The sequence below is a fragment of the Pleurodeles waltl genome, chromosome 10 (assembly GCF_031143425.1).
Source record: "Pleurodeles waltl isolate 20211129_DDA chromosome 10, aPleWal1.hap1.20221129, whole genome shotgun sequence".
NCBI classification, from domain to species: Eukaryota; Metazoa; Chordata; class Amphibia; order Caudata; family Salamandridae; genus Pleurodeles; species Pleurodeles waltl.
In genome coordinates, this window is record NC_090449.1 from 1,011,146,401 (window position 1) to 1,011,167,556 (window position 21,156).

General features: G+C 45.2%; 1 protein-coding gene across 2 annotated transcripts in view; it reads right to left on the bottom strand.

The window, feature by feature from the left end:
• Positions 1–264: 264 nt before the first annotated feature.
• Positions 265–21,156, bottom strand: part of DNAJC13 (DnaJ heat shock protein family (Hsp40) member C13) — an 876,382-nt gene continuing 855,490 nt past the window's right edge. For both annotated transcript variants that reach the window (XM_069211911.1, XM_069211910.1), the window contains one exon: positions 265–1,185. In XM_069211911.1, coding sequence (XP_069068012.1) covers positions 1,085–1,185 — 101 coding nt within the window. In that variant the 3' untranslated portion in view covers positions 265–1,084. The remainder of the gene's footprint in view (positions 1,186–21,156) is intronic.

A 21,156-nucleotide genomic window follows, 5' to 3' on the forward strand; every position in this document is an offset into this window, starting at 1 on the left:
TTCCACTTCTCGCATCATAGCCCACATTACAACCATGAGGACTTAGCAGAGGCATGCCACTTTTCGGTCATTCATAAAGCCAAATATATATTTAAAAAAATAGAATCTTGGCAGAAATAACATCTGGAAGTATAGCTCATTTTTGTCCATTTCAAATCAAGTACATTTTACTGAGAATCAGTTGGTACTGACAGTTTACTGTCCTCCAAATAATATAGGCAATACTCAAAATATAAAAAGATCCAACATATAAAAGGAAACATGTCCTCTCTCGCCAACAAGGCTGTCAATTCCCTTTATTTTTTAAAATTTTATGTACACATGAATGATCTGTATAATGTACATTCAATATAGAAAGCTTTATATACTGGATAATGCGTAGAACATTTCACAACACAGTAGGCTCGTACATACACAGGTAGACATCAATTTCACTTTCTTTGCAGAAGCTTTTTTTTTTATTTGGTAAAGCCAAGTCAAACTGTACATCTGGATGTCTACCACTCTTTGCCTTCAGGAAGATAATGTTAATGATTAGCAATGCACTACATCACTGAACGGAAACTGTTGGCCAAACCAGGATACAAAGTTCAATGAGGCATCTTCAGAGATGAAATGGTGGGGGTGAGAAAATGCCCTTGGAGGAAAGACTATGACTCAGTGGACTACATTGCAACTGTTGTTCAAAGGCAGACTCTTGATAATTCATAAAATAATATAAAAAAATAGGGGGACAGAGGAATCTTCCATATGTTCTGATTCACAGTCTTGTAAACAAATACAAAGGAAAAGAATGTGCTTAAGTACAACAAGAGAAAATACTTGTGTACCACGGCGGCTGATCCACAGAGTGCTTTTTGTTTATTATGTTACATTGTGAAGCAATTAGATTCACTTTTAGTTTGTTTTCCCTAAATAAAAATATATTCATTAGAAAAAGGAATAACACTTTATCGCGAAACAAGTCGAAAGGCAGAAAAAAGTCCATTTCAAAAGATTTTGGAAGGAGGAATGTGGCACTCTCCTCTGCTCTAACCAGATCCGCCTGTCTTAACTAATCACCACTCCTGGGTGTTTAGAGAGGCTAGCCAAGAAGATCTCCTACTTCATGGTCTACGGGAGGCGGTACGCTGGGCAGAACAGTCGTCGTTGTCCCTGCAGTAAGATAACCAGCAACTCCTGGCCCTATTTGGAAGAAAAAATAAATGTGATCATGAGATTACATCTTTGAAAGAATAAGCCAAATGTCTACTACACAACAATTACTGAAACTGCCAAACACCCCCCCATTCACATCGTATGTTCACCAACTGATGATCAAGGCGTGGATGACAGACAGAAGGACATGCTTCAAACCTCATCCAGCTGACCAGCTCATTTACAGGTCTGGCTCAGCTGTCTCACAAACCAGCCTCATATAATTACAAAATATGAAAATGAACTACTTACCTTTGTTAATGCTTTTTCTGGTGGATAACTATCTAACTGCAGATTCTTTACATTTAGAATACTCGCCAGGCGCCATTCTGGATCTGGACATTTTCATAGCAATTAATCCTGTGATCCACCAGGTGGGCAAGACATGCGCTTTTAAGTACCACTCCTGTGCACAGAAATCAGTTTCTTGCTCGACTCTTTCCACACCCTTGGACGCTGAGCACAAAACAAATGGAGATCCAGTGTGCAGATCTCTAATTTGGGATGTTCTTAGATAGTAAAAAGGAGGCCACTCCACAAAACTTGGAGGACGTGGAGAAATCTGTGGTTAGGTAGAGTATCCACCAAAAAGAGCATTATGAAAGGTAAGCCACTGAACATTTGTCACTGGAGTCCTTCCAGTCTGAAATGTCTGTGAAGTACTGTGCCTTCTAACAAAGTGCCTGATCTGCTGACTCATTTGTCCTTTATTTCCCCTACCTTCCTTCCTTCTTCTTTTGTCATCTCTTGTTTCCTTTGTATCACTATTATCTCCCTTCCCTTTCTTTAACTCATCTAAATTCCTCTTTTAATCCATATTCTTTTTACTTTGTTTTGAACCCCACCTTCCCTAATACTTGCATATTCTCCTTCTTATATGCCTTCATACCAATTTCCGTTCTACATATTCCTCTTCTCCATGTGTCACTGCTCTTTCGCAATACGTTAACTGCATTCCTTTTCAGACTTCCCCTACATATGCCTTTTTTCCTTTTTATTAGGTGTCAGCTACGGACGGGTTTAGCTGCCTGGTGGTAGGCCTACGGTTTCCAATGCATACCATACACTATGTGTGGGCTAATGGTCACCCTTTGCTCAGGAAAGGATAATTCTGTCGTCTGTATCAATTGTCTGCTCTTGATTCAACGGCTTACCTCCCCATTCTCGTGTCTGAAACGTACTGGGGCATTTCTGTCTCCCAGTATTATGATAGTATATGTTGTATCCTTTCACTGCTGACCTAAGGGGAGTCTTTTTTCCCCCCTCCAAAGTGCGCACCCAATAGTAGTGCATGTGCTTCCACTCACTGCTTGTTCTTCTGGCCTGCCCCGTGCTCTTTTTCCTCCCTTCTTCTCTTCTTGATGCTCTATCTTCTCCCTGCTGTAAATGTATTATATTCTTTTTTAAATTTTAACAAGGGTCCTGCAGCTGCAAAATGTTATCTGGCTACTCGCTTAAATATTCTGCAAACGAGCACACTTGTTTTACACTTTTTTAAACCTTTAAAACATAGATCTAACATTGGTGTTAGGCTTGTTAGAACAGTAAATTAAAGAAGTCACCACCACGCATCACAACATGAGTCAAAACAGAGGCATGTGCATGGGTGGCCAACTTAGGTAGTTTTCCTTTAATACAAAAACAGCTGTAAGATTGCCAGCCAGGTGACTGCATGTACCCTAACACATACAAATACACATGCAAATGCCAAAAAACACTGGTGAGCACCCTAGCCTAGCCTAGCCTAGCCTAGCCTAGCCTAGCCTTTTAGAGGCAAGACCAATAAGCTTCACCAATGCTTGTAATATTACTGAAAGAAAGTTCTATTTGTGATATTTGGTTGGTTGTAATCTTAGCAACTTTATATCTGTAATTGCTTATTGTGTGCTTGTTATAGAACAATAGGAGTCTCAGACTGCTTTGCCCAGTAAACTGAAAACATTACAATGGTCTAGGGACACGACTGCATTGTGGTTTGAAAACAGTGGTCAGAGTACAGCAGTAGTTGACAATAAATAAACCCTGAACATGTAATTTATTGAGAGTTGCCACTATACATTGCTTTCTCCAGCCCTTACATAAAAACAAGCCTGGTCCAATTCTCTCAAATAACTGATAATACCCGATTTCTTTAGGTAACATTGTATATATGAAGTGTTTATTATATTTGTTTATGAGGATTTTTTAAAACTTCATATTAGAACACACTGTGTTCATTTAATAGAATCTACTCACCTGAGAAACGTGATTAGTTATCACAAGTGTATCTAGCATTAACTAAATGCTACCCATAGTCGAAGGAGTTGTTCTGCAACGCAACCATATATAATGCAATACATGATTGCACGGACTGCTGCATAGTGGAGTTTTGTTCCTCGAGTGTGGCTCGCCAAAAGTAAGTTGCCGAGCGCTACAGAGAACTGGCGTCCCCTAACATGATTTTAAGGTGCTAGGAGGGCACCCGGGGAGATCTTCCCCAATGCGGCGGTCAAGGGACTTCGCACTAGGAAAGCCCCCGCTTGAGTAGAAAATGTACTTGAGTGGCAGAAACATCATCTCGTGCAGCATCACCTTCTGGAGAGCTGTGTGGTGCTGTTTGTGCTGATTTCTCTGCGCAGACCAAGCTCCTTGCACTAAAAGTCTGCACAATGTACCGGTTCCTCCTGCTCGCGGAACTCCACAGAATCTCACTGAGTTTTTATGTAACATTGCATAATTCCACAGAGTAAAATGCCACGAGTTCCACCCACCCCTGTTGAAAATGTGTGATGGTAGTAGTATGTTCTAAGTGAAAGTGGGAAGAGTGAGGTGTAGGGTGTGAGGTATGAAATGCACTAGACGCATACATAGGCTGTGCATATTACCACCTGGAGACCATCTCAAGATCACATAAAAATTTTAAAAAATGAACAGAAGACTCCCAGGTGTCTTTTGAAGGTGCTGTGGTCATTAGGGATGTATATTTATTGGCATTATCATTACATGTTGCAAGATTATAACGGTAGCTCCATCCCTAATGGGATCACACATCGTATGGAGGTCAAAGCATGGCCGGACTGCCCGTACCGGACATCAGGTGTTTCCCCCGGAGGCTGCAAGGGAGGAGGGCACTTTTGTAACTGGTTTTGTAGCACTGCAGCAGTTTTAAAAGCTTTGCAGAGTTCCTTGTATATCCACAGTTTTCAGGCAACGATTAAAGTGCCAAGATAACTCTGGTGATTAATGTACCTGCTAGAGAGATAATGAGTTTTAAGCATCTGCAGTTTTGACTCATCTAAGGTAGCGCATAGGATTAATATACCTGCTGCAAAGAAAGTGTACTATGCAGATCACAGAATCTTATTTTATGTGCATAGATCAGTGGGATACTGCTTTTGTCACAGAGATCCTCTTCTTACTGTGCAGTTCACAAGTTACAATCATAATCGAGTAAGGAGAGCAATGAACTGCCATCATAGAGCTGCACGCAAACTGCATGGTACAGGTTAGGAAGTTGTTTTTTTCACAATCTTTGATTATCCTAATTTTGCTAAAAAAGGGTGTTTGGATACAAATAAATTGTTATTAGTAAAGTCGACCCAAACCACTGTGTTACGTTCTGAATCCTGAGTTTACGCTTCCCTAGACCAAAAAAAAAAAAAAAAAAAAAAAACGCCTACCAGTATGGATGACAGGTGAATTCCACGCCAAATAGTAGTCTTTGTCAACATTTTATGCACAATGATTTACACACACAGTTCGTTGTCTCTATAGATATGTGTGAGGAGTATAGTGCTCCAACACCCTATGCTGGTAAGAAAGATGATATAAAACAATTTAAATATATGTGAGAGATGGGCTATGGAGAGATAAGAGGCACTGCTTGAGGGTGATGGTGAGGGAATCATTGAAGAATAAAGATTGCAGTATCCCGGTGAATTGTAAGGCCATCATTTAATATGCTTTAAAAACAAATACAATTGAATATATAGTGAAAAACAGGTTGGAGAATGCACACTTTTTGCCATTTTCCCCCACATTTTCTTGGGGAGAAGCCCTATTTTTTAGTGGCCAGGCTTGCTCACTATGCATACTATGCAGGCTGGTCTGACAAAATTCGCCAGGGGTGCTTTGGCTTCCCAGTCTGGCCCTGGGTCAGAGGCACTCCAAGGCAGCAAGGCTAGTGCTACCAACTTCCTCACCAGTTTACGGACCTCTAAGATAAATCTAAGAGAAGTAACTGCCGGAAAGTTAGTTTAATCTGCAGCATTTTTGACTGATGTCAGTGACTAGTAGTCATAGATCCCAGAGAACGCATGGGGGCAATCTTGGAATGATTTTTATTTTTGATTAAGAAAATAAATTCCAAGATAGCCACTACTCCGACTTGCACATGCAAAGCATCTATCTACAAAACACATCACTAAAGTCAAAAGATGACACTGTTAATACCTCCTGGCTTTGCCAAAGCTTGTTGTTATTTTTTAGTCATCCTTGTGTGTTAAAACAATATCTTTGGGTAACATTACTATAACGCCAATAGTGCCTTTTCTTCGCACCAATAAATATTGTAATTTTATTTATATAGCTCTTACTACCCTTGACGAGGTGTTGAAGCACTTTTTGACAGGTAGCACGCTACGCCAGAACCGAAAAAGGATTAGAATAGGGAAATATGGTCAAATCTGTTAGTTGGATTGTCACTAGTCACGGACATCAGTCCAAAATGCTGCATAGAAGAGGGAAGAGTCTAGAAAGTGTTATTTTTGAGTAGGATGAAGTTTGGGATGAGTAAAAGGGGAGATGGAGGACGGTAGAGTCTAGAAAGGGATTAGTGAGATTATAGTAGTTAAATGAGGGTTGGGATTAGTTAAAGGAGGGATACATGCAAGAAGAATTTAGAAAGTGTTATTTGGGAGATCACAGTAGTAGAAATAGGTCCGGGTTGAGTCAGAGAGTGGAGGCAGAGGATACATTGAGAGAGGTATAGGAAAAGACAGAAGAGTCATTCGAGTCAAAGTTTTTTTCCCTTCTACAGTAGAAGTAAAGTAATAAATGTATAGATACATAACTACATAGAAAGGGTATACATGTATAAGGAAGATAATATATTGTGATATAAAGATGTATTGTATAAACTTAGAGTTTCAAGTGTTGTTGTACTTTAAGATAATGGGGGTTATTATGACCCTGGCGTTCTTTTGACCGCCAAGGTTAATGTGGCGGTGTATACTGCCACATTATGAGTGTGGCGGGTTGGCCGCTGACAGCCTGCCACATCAGCACTCATACCGCGATGGCAGTATGAACCGCCGGGCCAGAGATAATCACCGCCGACCCGGAGACCCAAAGAGTACCCCCGGCGGCATAATGAGCCAGCCTACCGCCATGGTTTCTGTGGCATTAGCAATGCCATGAAAACCATGGCGGCAGGGCCTAGCGATGACAGGGAATTAATTCCCTGTCACCAGTGGGCGACCACCCCCTCTCCCAGCAAGCACGTAACCCCCCCCCCCCACCCTCATCCAAACTCGCCCCTCCACTTAAACACCCCCCCACCCTGATTCATTTACAAACACCCCCACACCTGCAGACACAACACCTATTCATGCACACACAGACATGCACCAACCACACAACTGCCCCCAACCCCCCCAGCCATACAAGCACACAGCCACACACAATCACCCCCCTACCGCCACTCCCACCCCTCCTACAGTCACAGCGCCCCTCGCTCCACACCCCCTCTCCCACATATATGCACACAGACACCCACACGCAGCACGCATACACCCATTCACCTACACTTCCATGCATGCATGCATTCACTCATACATACCAACATGCATTCAGGCATGCATTCATACAGACATCCAAACACCCATTGAGGCACGCATACACACTGACATGCAGACACACACTCACTTTCAAACAGGCATTCACTCACACGCATACAACCACGCATACACAACACTCTCATTCACTCAAACACAGGCAGACACCACACAATCACACAAAACACCCCCACCCTTCAACCCTCCTCCCCTGTTGGACCCCGACTTACCTTGTCCCGCGAGGAGGTCATCCGGTAGGGAACGGGAAGGCGCGCCAGGCAGTACTAATGGTCTTAATACGGCTGTCGGTGTCCCAATGGCTGGGCGGTGCTGGTGGTAGCAGTGCCAGGGCGCCACCATCCACCAGCATGGCTACTGCAGGATTTCCACCCTTACTGTGGCGGAAATCCTGCAGTGTCCATAATATGGCAAGCGGTCTTCTGGTGCCCTTGGCATCAGCTGTATTCTGAGAATACCACCAATGTCATAATGAGGGCCAATATATTTGTGTATTTTTATAAATATTCTTGTATTTTATTTTTATTTTATATTTTCCTCAATATTTCAATAGTGGAGCATTGTAGATGAAATAGTTATGATATTTACATATTGTGATAGGTAAATACAACAGAAACTCATAAGCATCTAATCAAATAACATATGAAAACTATGCAGTGACCTATGTACATGTTAAGCATACAATATATTACTTTTTAACCATAATATATACATGTGTTAAGCAGACCTAAAGAATATCTATATATTTTTTAAAACAACAGTTAGTATAGTATTTGTACAAAGAAATACACATATTTAAATACATACATACAACCAATTTATAAGTGTTTACATACACAGTCTTATGATGTACATTAGGATTTGAATACGGTGGTTATGTAGAAAAGGGTCAGCTCTTGAGTAGTCTTCTGAAGATAAGACAATTATTAGTGGATCTTATGCTTGGAGATAATGAATTCCATATTTTGGCTGCCTGAACAGAGAAAGATGTACCACCAATGTTTTTTTTCTTCTTGTGTGGTGGGGTTTTGAGGCAAGGTGTTTGTTATATGCATTTGGTGATTTTATTCCTGATGAAAATCGGTCTTGTTCCATGTATTGATTTGTGGGTGATACAAAGCAGCTTGGCGATGGATCTTTTGGCAGCCAGTAACCAATGTAGGGCCCTCAAGGCAGGGAAGATATGGGCTTGCAGGTTTAAATGTAGGAGTAGTCTGGAAGCAGAGTTCTGAATTCTTTGTAGTCTTTTTTTAGTTGATAAAGATGATCCATGGTAGAAACCATTGGTGTAATTCAGTTTAGACAGTTCAAGAGAGATAGTGGCGTGGACCTTGTGTGGAAATTCCATGTAGGGGAAGATGCATCGCAGAGTTTTCATAGTAATGAAGCTTGATCTTGCTAATTTGTCCATATGGGAATTCATTGATAACCTGGAGTCCATGGCAATCCCAACGCTTCTTACTTCCTTAAATACTTTAGGAGGGGGTGCTAGATCGACAGGCCAGATGCAGTGCGGGTCATAGTTTTTCCAATTGCCACATGTGGGTATTTCTGCTTTGGAAGCATTCAATTTGAGATAGCTCCCTGTCATCAACTTATCAACAGCTCTGGAGCAACCGGAAATAAGATATTTTCCTGTAATGTGCATAAAACATGGCTTCTACAATGGTTTTAAGCACACCCACCTGGTAGGAAGCACCTCTACTATTGTCTTAAAATGCTTCCTGTTTTCTTTTTTTTTACTCAAACTTACATTTCTTTACTACACGATCACGCCTGCTATGTTTAGGCAGAATATAACAAAATAATAAACTACACACTTTCTTGCTAAGGTCAGGCCCATTGGCTTTGCCAATTCTTGATTTCATAGGTGGTATAGAGCTTTGCTCAATACTTTTTATACACATTATTGAAGTATCAGTAGAATTTTTTCACTATATTAAACTTGCGGTTAACTTGCCACAACAGGAAGTTTGGCAGATTTTGGTAGTAAAGCTTAAGGGAATGGAAATTTAATAGGAGTGTAACTACAAGGTAGTGTTTAGTAATAGGTCAAAAGAAAAAAAAATACATTTCTTAATTAGAGCAAACATTTGATGGATGAAAGTCTCGTACCTGTATCCTTGCACGTGAGTTATTACTACAGAGAGCAGTTTGTGGAGGAATATTGGTTTTAATATTGGAAACAAAGGATGTAGCATACCTCATGTGGGAACAGTAGCAGACCGCTCTGTATCTAAGAGAAATGTTGGGAGTTTGCTAACCCTTTCTTGCTTGTGTATAGGAGGGACTATGGGTATTACTCATTAGTAATCCTAAACTAGTCCTTAATGGGTTTATTTGCTGGTTTCAATAAATCCCCCCCTTTTTTTTCCAATACTTAGTCTTACAGTACACAGGAGGAGGACCAGAAATACAAGTTTGTTTCTGATGGAAACAAACTAGTAGCACAATGGGAAGCATTAAACTTCAAAAAGGGCCCAGCAGGTCGCACATAACGTACCCAAAGGTGTAAACATGTCTCCCCATGCCAATGACATCAGTTCCGCTTAATGTTTGTGCACCACAAAGGCTAGAAAAAGACAACGCTGAACAAAGTACATAAAAACATTACTGAATTTCTTACATCATGTGTATTTATGAAGCACACTATCATCCGTGAGGGAATTCTGGAGGTGAACGGGTGTGTGACCTAGCCCTTCTTATGGTAGGTTGGTTAATTGAAAAACTAAGTGTAAGGAAATGCCTTCCTTGGCATGGTTACCCCCTGACGTTTTGCCTTTTGTTGATGCCAGTTATGACTGAAAGTGTGTTGGGACCCTGATAACCAGGCCCCAGCACCAGTGTTCTTTCCCTAAACTGTACCTTTGTTCCCACAATTGGCACAGCCCTGGCACACAGATAAGTCCCTTGTAAATGGTAGCCCTGGCACACAGATAAGTCCCTCGTAAATGGTACCCCTGGTACCCAGGGCCCTGTTGCCAGGGAAGTTCTCCAGGGGCTGTAGCATGTCTTATACAACCATGGGGACCCCTCACTCAGCACATGCACACTGCCTCACAGCTTGTGTGTGCTGGTGGGGAGAAAATGACTAAGTCGACATGGCACTCCCCTCAGTGTGCCATGCCCACCTCTCACTGCCTGTGGCATAGGTAAGTCACCCCTCTAGCAGGCCTTACAGCCCTAAGGCAGGTATGAGCACTATGCCCCTACAGTGTCTAAGCAAAACCTTAGACATTGTAAGTGCAGGGTAGCCATAAAGAGTATATGGTCTGCAAGTTTGTCAAACACAAACTCCACAGTTCCATAGTGGCTACACTGAAATCTGGGAAGTTTGGTATCAAACTTCTCAGCACAATAAATGCGCACTGATGCCAGTGTGGGATTTATTGTAAAAAACACCCAGAGGGAATCTTAGAGATGCCCCCTAAATACCAGTCTGACTGCTAGTCCTAGGCTGACCAGTTTCTGCCAGCCTGCCACAACCAGATGAGTTTCTGGCCACCTGGGGTGAGTGCCTTTGTCACTCTGTGGCCAGGAACAAAGCCTGTACTGGGTGGAGGTGCTTCTCTCACCTCCCCCTAGAGGAACTTTAACACCTGACGGTAAGCCTCAAAGGCTCATGCCCTCTGTTACAGCACTCAAGGGCATCCCAGCTAGTGGCGATGCCCGCCCCTCCGGCCACTGCCCCCACTTTTGGAGGGAAGGCAGGAGAGGATGATGAGAAAAAAAAAAGGAGGATTCACCCACCAGTCAGGACAGCCCCTAAGGTTTGAGATAGGAGGATTCCCCCAATAGGATTAGGGATGTGCCCCCCTCCCCTCAGGACCAAGAAACTACAGAGAACAGCGGCACTGTTCACCAACAGCAACATTTTTGTAACACAGAAACAACTTTCAAAGAACTCTCCCTTCCTGCCGGAAGCGCACGACTTCTCACTCTGCACCCAACCCCCCAGGCTTGAGCTCCAGAGAACTAACACTGCAGAGAGGACTCCCAGACGACTGCGACGACGTGAGTAACCCAAGTCGACCCCCCCCTGCAACCCCACAGCGAGCCTGCAGAGAGGATCCAGAGGCTCCACCTGACCGCGACTGCCTGGTAAACAAGGAACCAGACGCCTGGACCAAGCACTGCACCCATAGCCCCCAGGACCGAGAGGAACCAACCTCCAGTGCAGGAGTGACCAGCAGGCGGCCCTTTTCCTAGCCCGGTCGGTAGCTGGCCCGAGAAGCCCCCCTGTGCCCTGCCTGCGTTGCCAATGTGACCCCAAGGTCCCTCCATTGCTTCCTATACCAAACTCGACGCCTGCTTTGCACACTGCACCTGGCCACCACTGTGTCACTGAGAGTGTGCTTTGTGTGCCTGTTTGTGTCCCCCCCAGTGCTCTATAAAAAAAACCCTGGTCTGCTCCCCGAGGACGCAGGTACTTACCTGCCAGCAGACCGGAACAGGAGCACCCCTGTTCTCCATAGGCGCCTATGTGTTTTGGGCCCTCCTTTGACCTCTGCACCGGACCAGCCCTGTGTTGCTGGTACGGTGACTTTGGAGTTGCCTTGGACCCCCAACGGTGGGCTGCCTATGCCCAGGAGACTGACTGTGTAAGTGATTTACTTACCTGAGAAAACTAACTAAACTTACCTCCCCCAGGACCTGTTCATTTTTGCACAGTGTCCACTTTTAAAATAGCTTATTGCCATTTTAACCTATACTGTGTGTACTACTGCTTTAATTTAAAGTTCCATACTTACCTGTGTGAAGTACCTTGCATTTTATGTACTTACCCCAAATCTTGAATCTTGTGGTTCTAAAATAAATTAAGAAAATATATTTTTCTATATAAAAACAATTGGCCTGGAGTTAAGTCTTTCAGTATGTGTTCCTCATTTATTGCCTGTGTGTGTACAAAAAATGATTAACACTACCCTCTGGTAAGCCTACTGCTTGACCATACTACCACAAAATAAAGCATTAGAATTATCTAATTTTGGCACTGTCAACCTCTAAGGGAAACCCTTGGACTCTGTGCACTCTATCGCTCACTTTGAGATAGTATATACAGAGCCAAGTTGATGGACTGTCTGACATGGAAGGGTGTCACTACTTTCGGTAGGGAAGAAGCCTTTGTGCGAAGTACCACTTTATCAGGATGCATGGCCAGGAAAGGTGGCTTAGATGACAAAGCCTGGAGCTCACTTACTCTGCAGGCACAGGTAATGGCAACTGAAAATACATTCTTGATAGTTAAGAGCTGTAAAGGGCAGTTGTGAAGAGATTCAAACGGGGCGCACATAGGGTATGTTAATACCAGGTTTAGATCCCACTGGGGCATGATGAATGGGATAGGAGGAGAGAGATGTGTGAGGTCTTTAAGAACCCACCTAACTATGGGAGATTTAAATAAGGAAGGCTGATCTGGTAACCTCAAGAAAGCAGAGATGGCGGAAAGATATCCCTTAAAAGTGCCCAAGGTGGAACCCTGCTGGGCAAGGGAAAGAATAAAGAGAAGGACTTGAGAAAGAGGAGCAGATAGAGGATCGACAAATTTGTAGATGCACCATGCCACAAATTTATTCCAACGACAGGCCACAAATTTCTTCCAATGACAGGCGTATACGGTTTTCGTTGAGAGACGCCTGGCTGCCAAGATAACGTTACAGACTTCGGGTGGCAGGTCAAAAGACGTCAACTGTCGCCGCTCAATCTCCACGGAAGGAGGAGGAGGGTGGACAGGTTCGGATGGATGACCCTCCCCTGCTGCTGCAACAGAAGATCCTCCCAAAGGGGCAGTCTGATCGGAGGAGCTATGGCCATGCTCAACAGCTCAGGATACCAGACTCTTTGTGCACAGTCCAGAGCCACCAGTATTACTTGGGCCCGGTCTTGGCTGATCTTCTTCAGAACTCTGGGCAAAAGTGGTATGGGCGGAAAGGAGAACAGGAGGTCTCAATTCCACTCGCGACGAAAAGCATTGCCGAGCGAGTGCTGCCTTGGAAACTCCAACGCAAACAGCTGACACTACGCGTTCTCTACGGAGGCAATCAAGTCTAACCAAGGTTCTCCCCACTGAAGGAAAATACCTTGCGCCACCTCCGGAAGGAGACGCCATTCGTAATCGGCCACGCATCGTCTGCTGAGTTCCTCTGCTCAGGCATTCAAGGAGCCCGCCAGGTGTTGAACCACCAGGGAAAGGCCCTGGTGTTCCAGCCAAGTCCAAATGCGAAGAGCCTCTTGACAAAGGGTCCATGACCCCACTCGGCCTTGTTTGTTGCAATACCACACGGCGGTGGTGGTGTCTCTGAACACCTGCACTGCCTTCCTGTTGAGACAGGGAAGGAATGCTTTCAATTCTAGTCAAATCGCTCGGCGCTCCAGATGATAGATATGGAGCTCTGTTTCCGACAGAGACCAGAGGCCTCTGATCTCTGCCTCTCCCATGTGGCCGCCCCATCCCAGGAGTGACACATCTGTCACGACTGTAAGATCTGGTTGGGGAAAGGAGAGGGATCGGCCATTGATCCAATCCTGATTTGTTAACCACCACTGCAGGTCTCTCGCTGTTCCTTCTGAGATCTGGACCTTGTCTGAGAGATTCCCCTGATGCTGCGCCCACTGGAAATCAGGTCCCACTGCAGAGCCCGGATAGGCCATTTGGCATTTTGAACCAGCAGGATGCAGGAGGCCATGAGGCCCAGCAACCTCAGAGTCATTCTCACCGTAATCCAGGACAGAGGCTGAAACATCAGTATCATAGCCTGAATATCCTGGACTCGCTTTTCGGGATGATATGCCTGAAACTGCACTGTATCCAGAACAGCTCCGATGAAAGGAAGCTCCTGAGAAGGAGTCAGGTGTGACTTCGGCATGTTGTAATGAACCCCAGCGAATGCAAACGGTTCGCCGTCGTCTGGAGGCGAATGTTTGGGGTGAGTTCGTCTTCAACATGCCATTCATCAAGATAGGGGAAGACTAGGACCCCTAACCTGCGCAGATGAGCTGCCACCACTACCATCACTTTCGTGAGCACCCGAGGGGCACTGTAAAGGCCAAAGGGGAGCATGGTAAACTGAAAGTGCTCATGACCTACCACTAATCGTAGGTAACGTCTGAGGGCCGGCAAGACGGGAATGTGGAAGTGTGCGTCCTGCAAGTCCAACGCTACCATCTTGTCTCTGGGATCCAGGGCAGATAGGACCTGAGCCAATGTCAACATTTTTAACTTCTCCTTTTTGAGGAAGAGGTTTAGGGACCGAAGATCTAATATAGGACAAAGTCCCTTGTCCTTTTTCGGCACCAGAAAGTAGCAGGAATAGCAACCATGACCTACTTCTGGCAACGGAACCCTCTCTATAGCTCCTTTGGCCAAAAGGGCTTGGACTCCCTCACGGAGAAGCATAATATGATCCTCTGATATTCGATTGTATGAAGGTGGCATGGCTGGAGGAGGTGTCTCAAATATATTCGATTGTATGAAGGTGGCATGGCTGGAGGAGGTGTCTTGGAGGAGGTGTCTTGAAGGAGAGGGAGTAGCCCATTCAGACAATTTGGAGGACCCACCTGTCCGAGGTAATGGATTGCCATTGGGGTGGGGGTTACGAATCCTGCTGCCAACTGGTTCCTGATGTACCCGTGGACTAGGAAGGTTTGGAAGCTGAGGAGGGGGCAGGGTGGACTGCGTGACCTGCTGGCTTCCTGATCCCCGGGGACGTGAGATCCCGCGTTCCCGCAGGGGCTGTACAGCGTGCACAGGTCAATGACCAGGGGGGAAAAGGATGTGGTTGGGTGCCCCTTCCTTAGCTACGAAAGGCATACTGCTGGGGTCTAAAAGTAGGGACGAGGCCAAGGGACCGGGCCGTGGCTCGGGAATCCTTAAAGCGCTCGAGCACAGACTCTGTAGAGACGTGTGCAGGACATCCCTTGAAAAGCCAGATGTTCTCAGCCATGCGTGGCATCTCAATGCCACCGTCGATGCAACTGATCTGCCCAGAGAGTCAGTCGTATCCAGTCCACAACGAATCAAACATCGCTGCATCTCTTCCATCTGTTACGGCTTGGGAAAGGATAGTCTGGGCCTCCTCTGGAGCTCTAGGCAGCACTTGCGCGACCGTATCCCAGAGAGTATGGGAATAGCGGCCCAAAAGGGCATGTGGTGTTGACGGACCGCAGCTCTCAGACGTGGAGTGTTGGGTGAGGAATTTCATGTCTGATGGCGCAGGTTGATGGCGGCGGGCAATCAGCCTATTCACAGGAGCCCATTGCTGGGTCTGGACCGAGTACCGAAAAGGATGTCTGTCAATGCCTCATTAAAGGGAAGAAGGGGCTCAGAAGAGGAAGACCCGGGATGAAGCACCTTGGTTGGGATATTAGGCCTAAACTACACTCAAGGTAGCTCGAGGGCCAGGACCTCAGCTGCCCTTCTCACCACCACGGAATAAGAGGTACCCTCCTCCATAGCCACGGTAGGAGGACAGAGCATACCAGTGTCAGGAGAGGTGTCTCTACCACTGGCATCAACCAAATCCTGCACCCAGTCCATTTGGGGGTCAAGCTGGTATTTTAATGGATCCCCTCCATACTCTCCACCTATCCATACCCACAAGCATAAGGGCCTGGATCAACTCTGGGCCCAGGAAAGCCCATAGAGAACCAAATCTGCATCGTGCGACGTCGTTCTGGGTCGTCTGGTATGAGGATGGGATCGGCGTCGACTGTGGGCCCAACCGATGTTGTGAGCGTTGACGTCTGACCTGACGCCGGGGAAGGTCGCTGTGCCACGACCAGTGTTGGGACAGAGCCACAATTGGATCCAGAGGGGCCCTCCGGAGTCGTGGCCGAAGCTGACGACTTCGAAACCGAGGGGTGCCCCCACCAACTCACCTGTGCCTGAGGGCGCCGAAGGTGGGTCGGTCCGCCCAAAAATCTGGCGCATTGCCTCATAAAATTCCTTGAGCTTGGCAGGGGTGGCTCCGGCTCCCAGGAAGTCGGGGAAGCGCGGAGACGACCGAGATGAAGACTACGAGGACAGAGGCCTACAGCGTCAACGCTCTTCTTGCGCCACATCACCTGAGCGACGGGGTGAAGTCGAAGAATGCTTGCCCTTCTTTGACTTCTTTTTGTGACTCGAATGTCCCGATGACTTAGAGGACGAAGAGTGGGGGTGACTCAGCGGCCGGTATCCAGAACTTCCTCTCGACTGAGACCATGAGCGCCGCAGAGCACGACTTCGGGTCGAGATCGCGCTCCAGGCACCAAAGACACACAAGATGCCGATCCATCACCGACATCGTTCAGTGAGAGGAGTCGCAGGGCTTGAACCCAGTCTTGCGGGACATCCCTCGACGCATCCACAAACTTGTCCAAAAACTTCGACAAAAGTGTTGATGTAGTCAGAAAATGACTGAGGGAGCTCTCTCCGGATCTGCGAGTAAGCTGGCGCGGAAAGAAAAGAACTTACGTCAGCGCGCGGGGGCGGCGCCTACATACTTCCATGACGTCATCATTGCAAACACGACGCCAACAACGACCGCGGAGTCGACCTACGCCACCTGACGGTGCGCAGAGGTACTGCTCGAAGAAAAATCTCCGGATCCAGTCGGACGCCTGGGGAAATTCAAAGGTAAGGAATCTGCAACTAGAAGTCTTTTGTTTTTAAAAAATTACTGTAAATTGCAACTTTTTATATAGGAACACTTGAAAAGCTGGATCATCATGATAATCATACGTATCACCATTACTTTGGGACTCAGATCACTCAGAATAGGCACTGCCAGTGCTTCTAAATATTACTTTGTTATTTATTGCAACTTTGAAACCACTCCTTACCAGCTCATAAACATATGGCAGTGGGATCCTTGAAAATCCAGGAAGGTAAATCTGAAAATGTGCTGAAATACAGTACTGTCACAAAAGGGCTCAGCACTACCATCGGTGTCCAGATAGTGGACGGAAATTGGATGTAGCAAAGGCCAAGGGGGTGCCCAGTATAGGTATCCAAATAAGATTAATGGCAGCCTCTTCACAGTTTTAATGGACTTGCACATTTGAGAGAATGTGTTTATGTGTGATGTCGCCATGCATTATTAATTGTAACATAACTATAAGGTTTTTGCCTATGCACTATTTATGCATAGCTCTTTGAAGTATGATGACGTGAGCCTTTTTGATAAGTGATGCACTTTTTCTTTCTTTGCATTTTGAAGAGAAAAATTGAGCTAGGAAAACCAATAAATCGATTATCTGTTCAAAATGAAAATTCCAAATGACAATAAAGGAAAATAGTCTGCAATTTACTAAATCTACTGTAAAATACTAATAGTAAAGAATAATGATGTATTTCAGAAAAGAAACAATTGTCTATAACTTCAATACACGTATAAACCAAATTTGAAATGGTGTCGTTTGTACACCTTCGACTGCAATGAATTAACCATTACAACATTAACAACAGTACTCTAGGACATCAATAAAACATCCCTCAATTATATCCAGATGGACCACCTTCCTTTGCAATCAATCAGGGATTTATCAATCAAGGATTTATAGAGCGCATTAATCACCCATTAGGTTCTCAAGGCGCTGGGAGCTACTGGTCGCAGAGCCATGTCTTGAGGCGTTTCCTGAATGTCAAGAGGTCTTGGGTCTGGCGAAGGTGGAGCAGTAGGGAGTTCCAGGTCTTGGCGGCTAGGTGAGAGAAGGATCTTCCTCCGGCGGTGGTGCGGCGGATGTGGGGGATGGAGGTGAGGGAAACACAGTTTGCAGCAGATTTTACATCTTCACAATATCTTCCCAGATGTCAGACCGGTCCAGAAAAGCTCGTCCTCCTCAGCAGTACTTCCCCAGCTCCGCCACATGGCATCATGGGTCCTATCTGCAACTCCAGCCCCTAACATGACATCATCAGAATAGAAAAGTAATCAACCTGCACAAAAACATTAGTTTCTGGAATTCGAGATGATGTCTTCAACATCATCAGGAAGGAAAATGGACTTCTCCTGGCAATGTTCCTCACGTGTGCAGTTGTAGCACTTGGGGATGGTGGTGAAGGGCCATGCTCCTGACCATGCTGCAGTAAGAACAGATCATACATATGCATAAGAGGAAGCATGCTAAGAAGCAAAAGATCACTGTACCAGATCCTCCTTGCCAATCGAGGGTGATCAGAACCAGCAGTGCCTGATCCTCCTGCACCTTCAACAGTATTCTAGGCCGAAGCAGGCGCTGAGGCCAGCAGAACTTGAAGACATCCCCCCAGAGCAGCGGAGTATAGTGGGGAAGCCATTCAGAGGTAACTGTATGTGGCAAAACTGAGAACACTTCCCCTTCTGGGCCAGTGTAAAGAGATCCGAGGATGGATACTCATTCCTTAATGTCCTTCGGGCTCATGCTGAGTAAAGATTCCTAGTGACAGGAATCATGGTCAGTGCCCCAGCACCACAGACAGATAGAATAAGGGTCAGTTATGGTCATCGGTATCTTGCAGTTTTGCATGGGTTAAAGCTAGAGAGCTTGGGCAGAGACATTGCACTGCACTTTTATCGAGACACTTACTGTGAGGAAAGACTCGCAACTCTCAGGCAAGAATGAGCTCTTGATCCGAACCAAAGGCACAGAAAACTGTAAACTGATGCTGTTGCGCTGGGGCTACATTGCTATGGCATTGTTCCGAAGCTGGTAGCCCCTACTGGCAACGTGAGAGCTCTGAAGTTTTGCATCCAGACTGATGCCTGGGATAATATTGCAGGTGAAGCATCTACAGGTAGGAGTATCTGTTAGAATTAGGCCATTTAAGATTTAGATTAAGACTCCCACTCATTGTTGGCCAAAACTTATGAGATGCTCTTAACCATATAGTGGTCTCAAATTTGCAAATCATTCAACAACATATTCCATATTACCTGCTGTAAAAATGTATAGAGCTCAAGCTGTTAGCTCTGCCCTTTGCTGGTGTTCGAGTAGTTGACAAAGTGTAAACAAATTTATCAAATCATTATTTAAATTGATGCAGAGTGCCCCTGTGCTTCTGCTATGGCTTGATCTTGCTTTAAAACCTATTACTCATATTGCAAATATGAAGCTCTTTTATAATAGATATCCATTTGAACAATGAGCGAATTGGATTCCAATCGAGAAGCTTTATGAGATGTCAAAACAAAGCCTACAGCTCTTAAGATCTCTTGGATGATTTATTTTAAAACTTGGTTGGATAATTTGGGGTTGAGGTATTATTGGCTGAACCAGTTATCAGGGAATTATACACTGGGATTAATCACATGCTTCACCATTAAGTGGGGCTTTTCTGACCACTTTCAACAACTAAAAATTACCTAAAATTCAGGAAAAGGTTGGAAACTGACCCTTCCCAGAGGACACAGAGGAAACCCGCTGAGCAGGAAGGTTCAAGATTGCCCTCACCTGTGGATACTCAAAAAAGTGGAGTACCCTCACCAGGGAGCCCAGGTGCATAGGGGTGAAGTTGTGTCGGAACCTCCTTCTGAAGTCAATGGGGACCTCAGCTGTCCAGCTGCTAGTGGCCCATGGACTGGGTTTGGTGGAACCCAAGTGTGGATTCTGGGCAGGGAGCATCTGTGAAGAAAGGGGACAGGGTGAGAGTCCAAACCACCCGGACACGTCCAGCAGGTGCAGGTGCCTTCTTGTGGATGCTTATTCTGTTTGACGGTTGTCGTGAAGATGCAGCTGCGGTGTCTAGGCGAGGCAGAAGGATCCCAGGAGTCGTCCATGAGCTGCCCCACACCAGTTGTCGAATGCAAAGGGGTCGGTAGTCAGCAGGACCACCAACAAGCCTTGACAAATGCAAAAGGACTGCTGAATGAAGAGTTGCAGAAGTTAGGACCAGCAAGGTCCAAGGGACTCCACCTTTACAGGCAAGTCAGGGCCGGCCCTAAGCAGTAAGGGGAGCCAGGAGAAATCAAAGGAGACCCCAGGAGGACCCTCTGGCAGCAAGCATAGGGAGCCACAAATTACAGCCTACAATTAAGGTCCAAGGGAAGCGAAACAAACACATTAGGAGAAACAATGAAGAGTTAATTCAGAAAATGAGGAAAGAAGGGAAATCGCTCCTGGCAATGTTACACAACAACTTGCTGAGGTCACAGGCATCGGAAATTCTCAGGCTACCCTCAGAACACTTCAGACACACTGTCTCACACAGTACCCAAATTGAAGCCTTCTATAGTTAAAGAAAGGGCAAAATTCAGGATAAGCTGAGTTCCACTAGAAAAGGGGGTTGGAATTGCAGTCACAAAATCAAAAAATAAACCGGCTCCAGTGGAAGGTGTAAGATATATTTCGAAGCAGGATGCTTAGTCGTAAGAACCATACCCAACACTTCTTCTGAGAGACACAACTCTGCCAAGGAACACCTTACAGTTTTCTTGCATTCAAAGTTAGAGTTCTTTCACTGAAATGCAATGCTTTCTCTTCATGTTGTGATGGAAAAGTCCTATCTCAATGAAAAACAAATAAAAGACAAACTGCTCAAATTTAAAAAAATATGTGTACAGTTTGGAGTGACGAAGACTATGTTGAACTTGGGGAATGCATGTTTACTCAGAAATTGGGGAAGGATGAAATACTTGGTGCAGACTGAAATTCTCAATTTTCCCACCCTGCAGAAGGGAAAGGCCTGTTTTTTTCACATCTTAGGCAAAGAGATCTGAAGACTGATATCAACCAAATGAAGGAAGTTCTCTTTAACACTTCCTTTGTTTGAGCTCCTACTTGTGTGAGGGACCGGTGAATGTAGGCATAGACATGAACACTGTCCACACCGGCTAAGTGAGCACCACTAATGGGACATAGAATCACATCTAGTTATTGGGATAAAGATTTCTGCATTCAATCTACTGCCTAGGAATAAATACTTCAACAGATCTGCAGGATTAAGTGTTCTCTGAAATGACGAAAATACTTCCCAAGGAGGCAAGCCATTTCCATTACAAAATCCATTTTCCTCCTGCTAACGCATCAAGGTTTAAAAGCATTTTCCTTTTGGGCGAGAAGGCACAAGTTCAAAATCAAAACTTCTTCTGAATTTGACCTTTGCCAATCCGGAGTTCACACTTGAGTCTTACCATGATAGTTCTGATATCAGTTTCTGACGCAAGGCAGT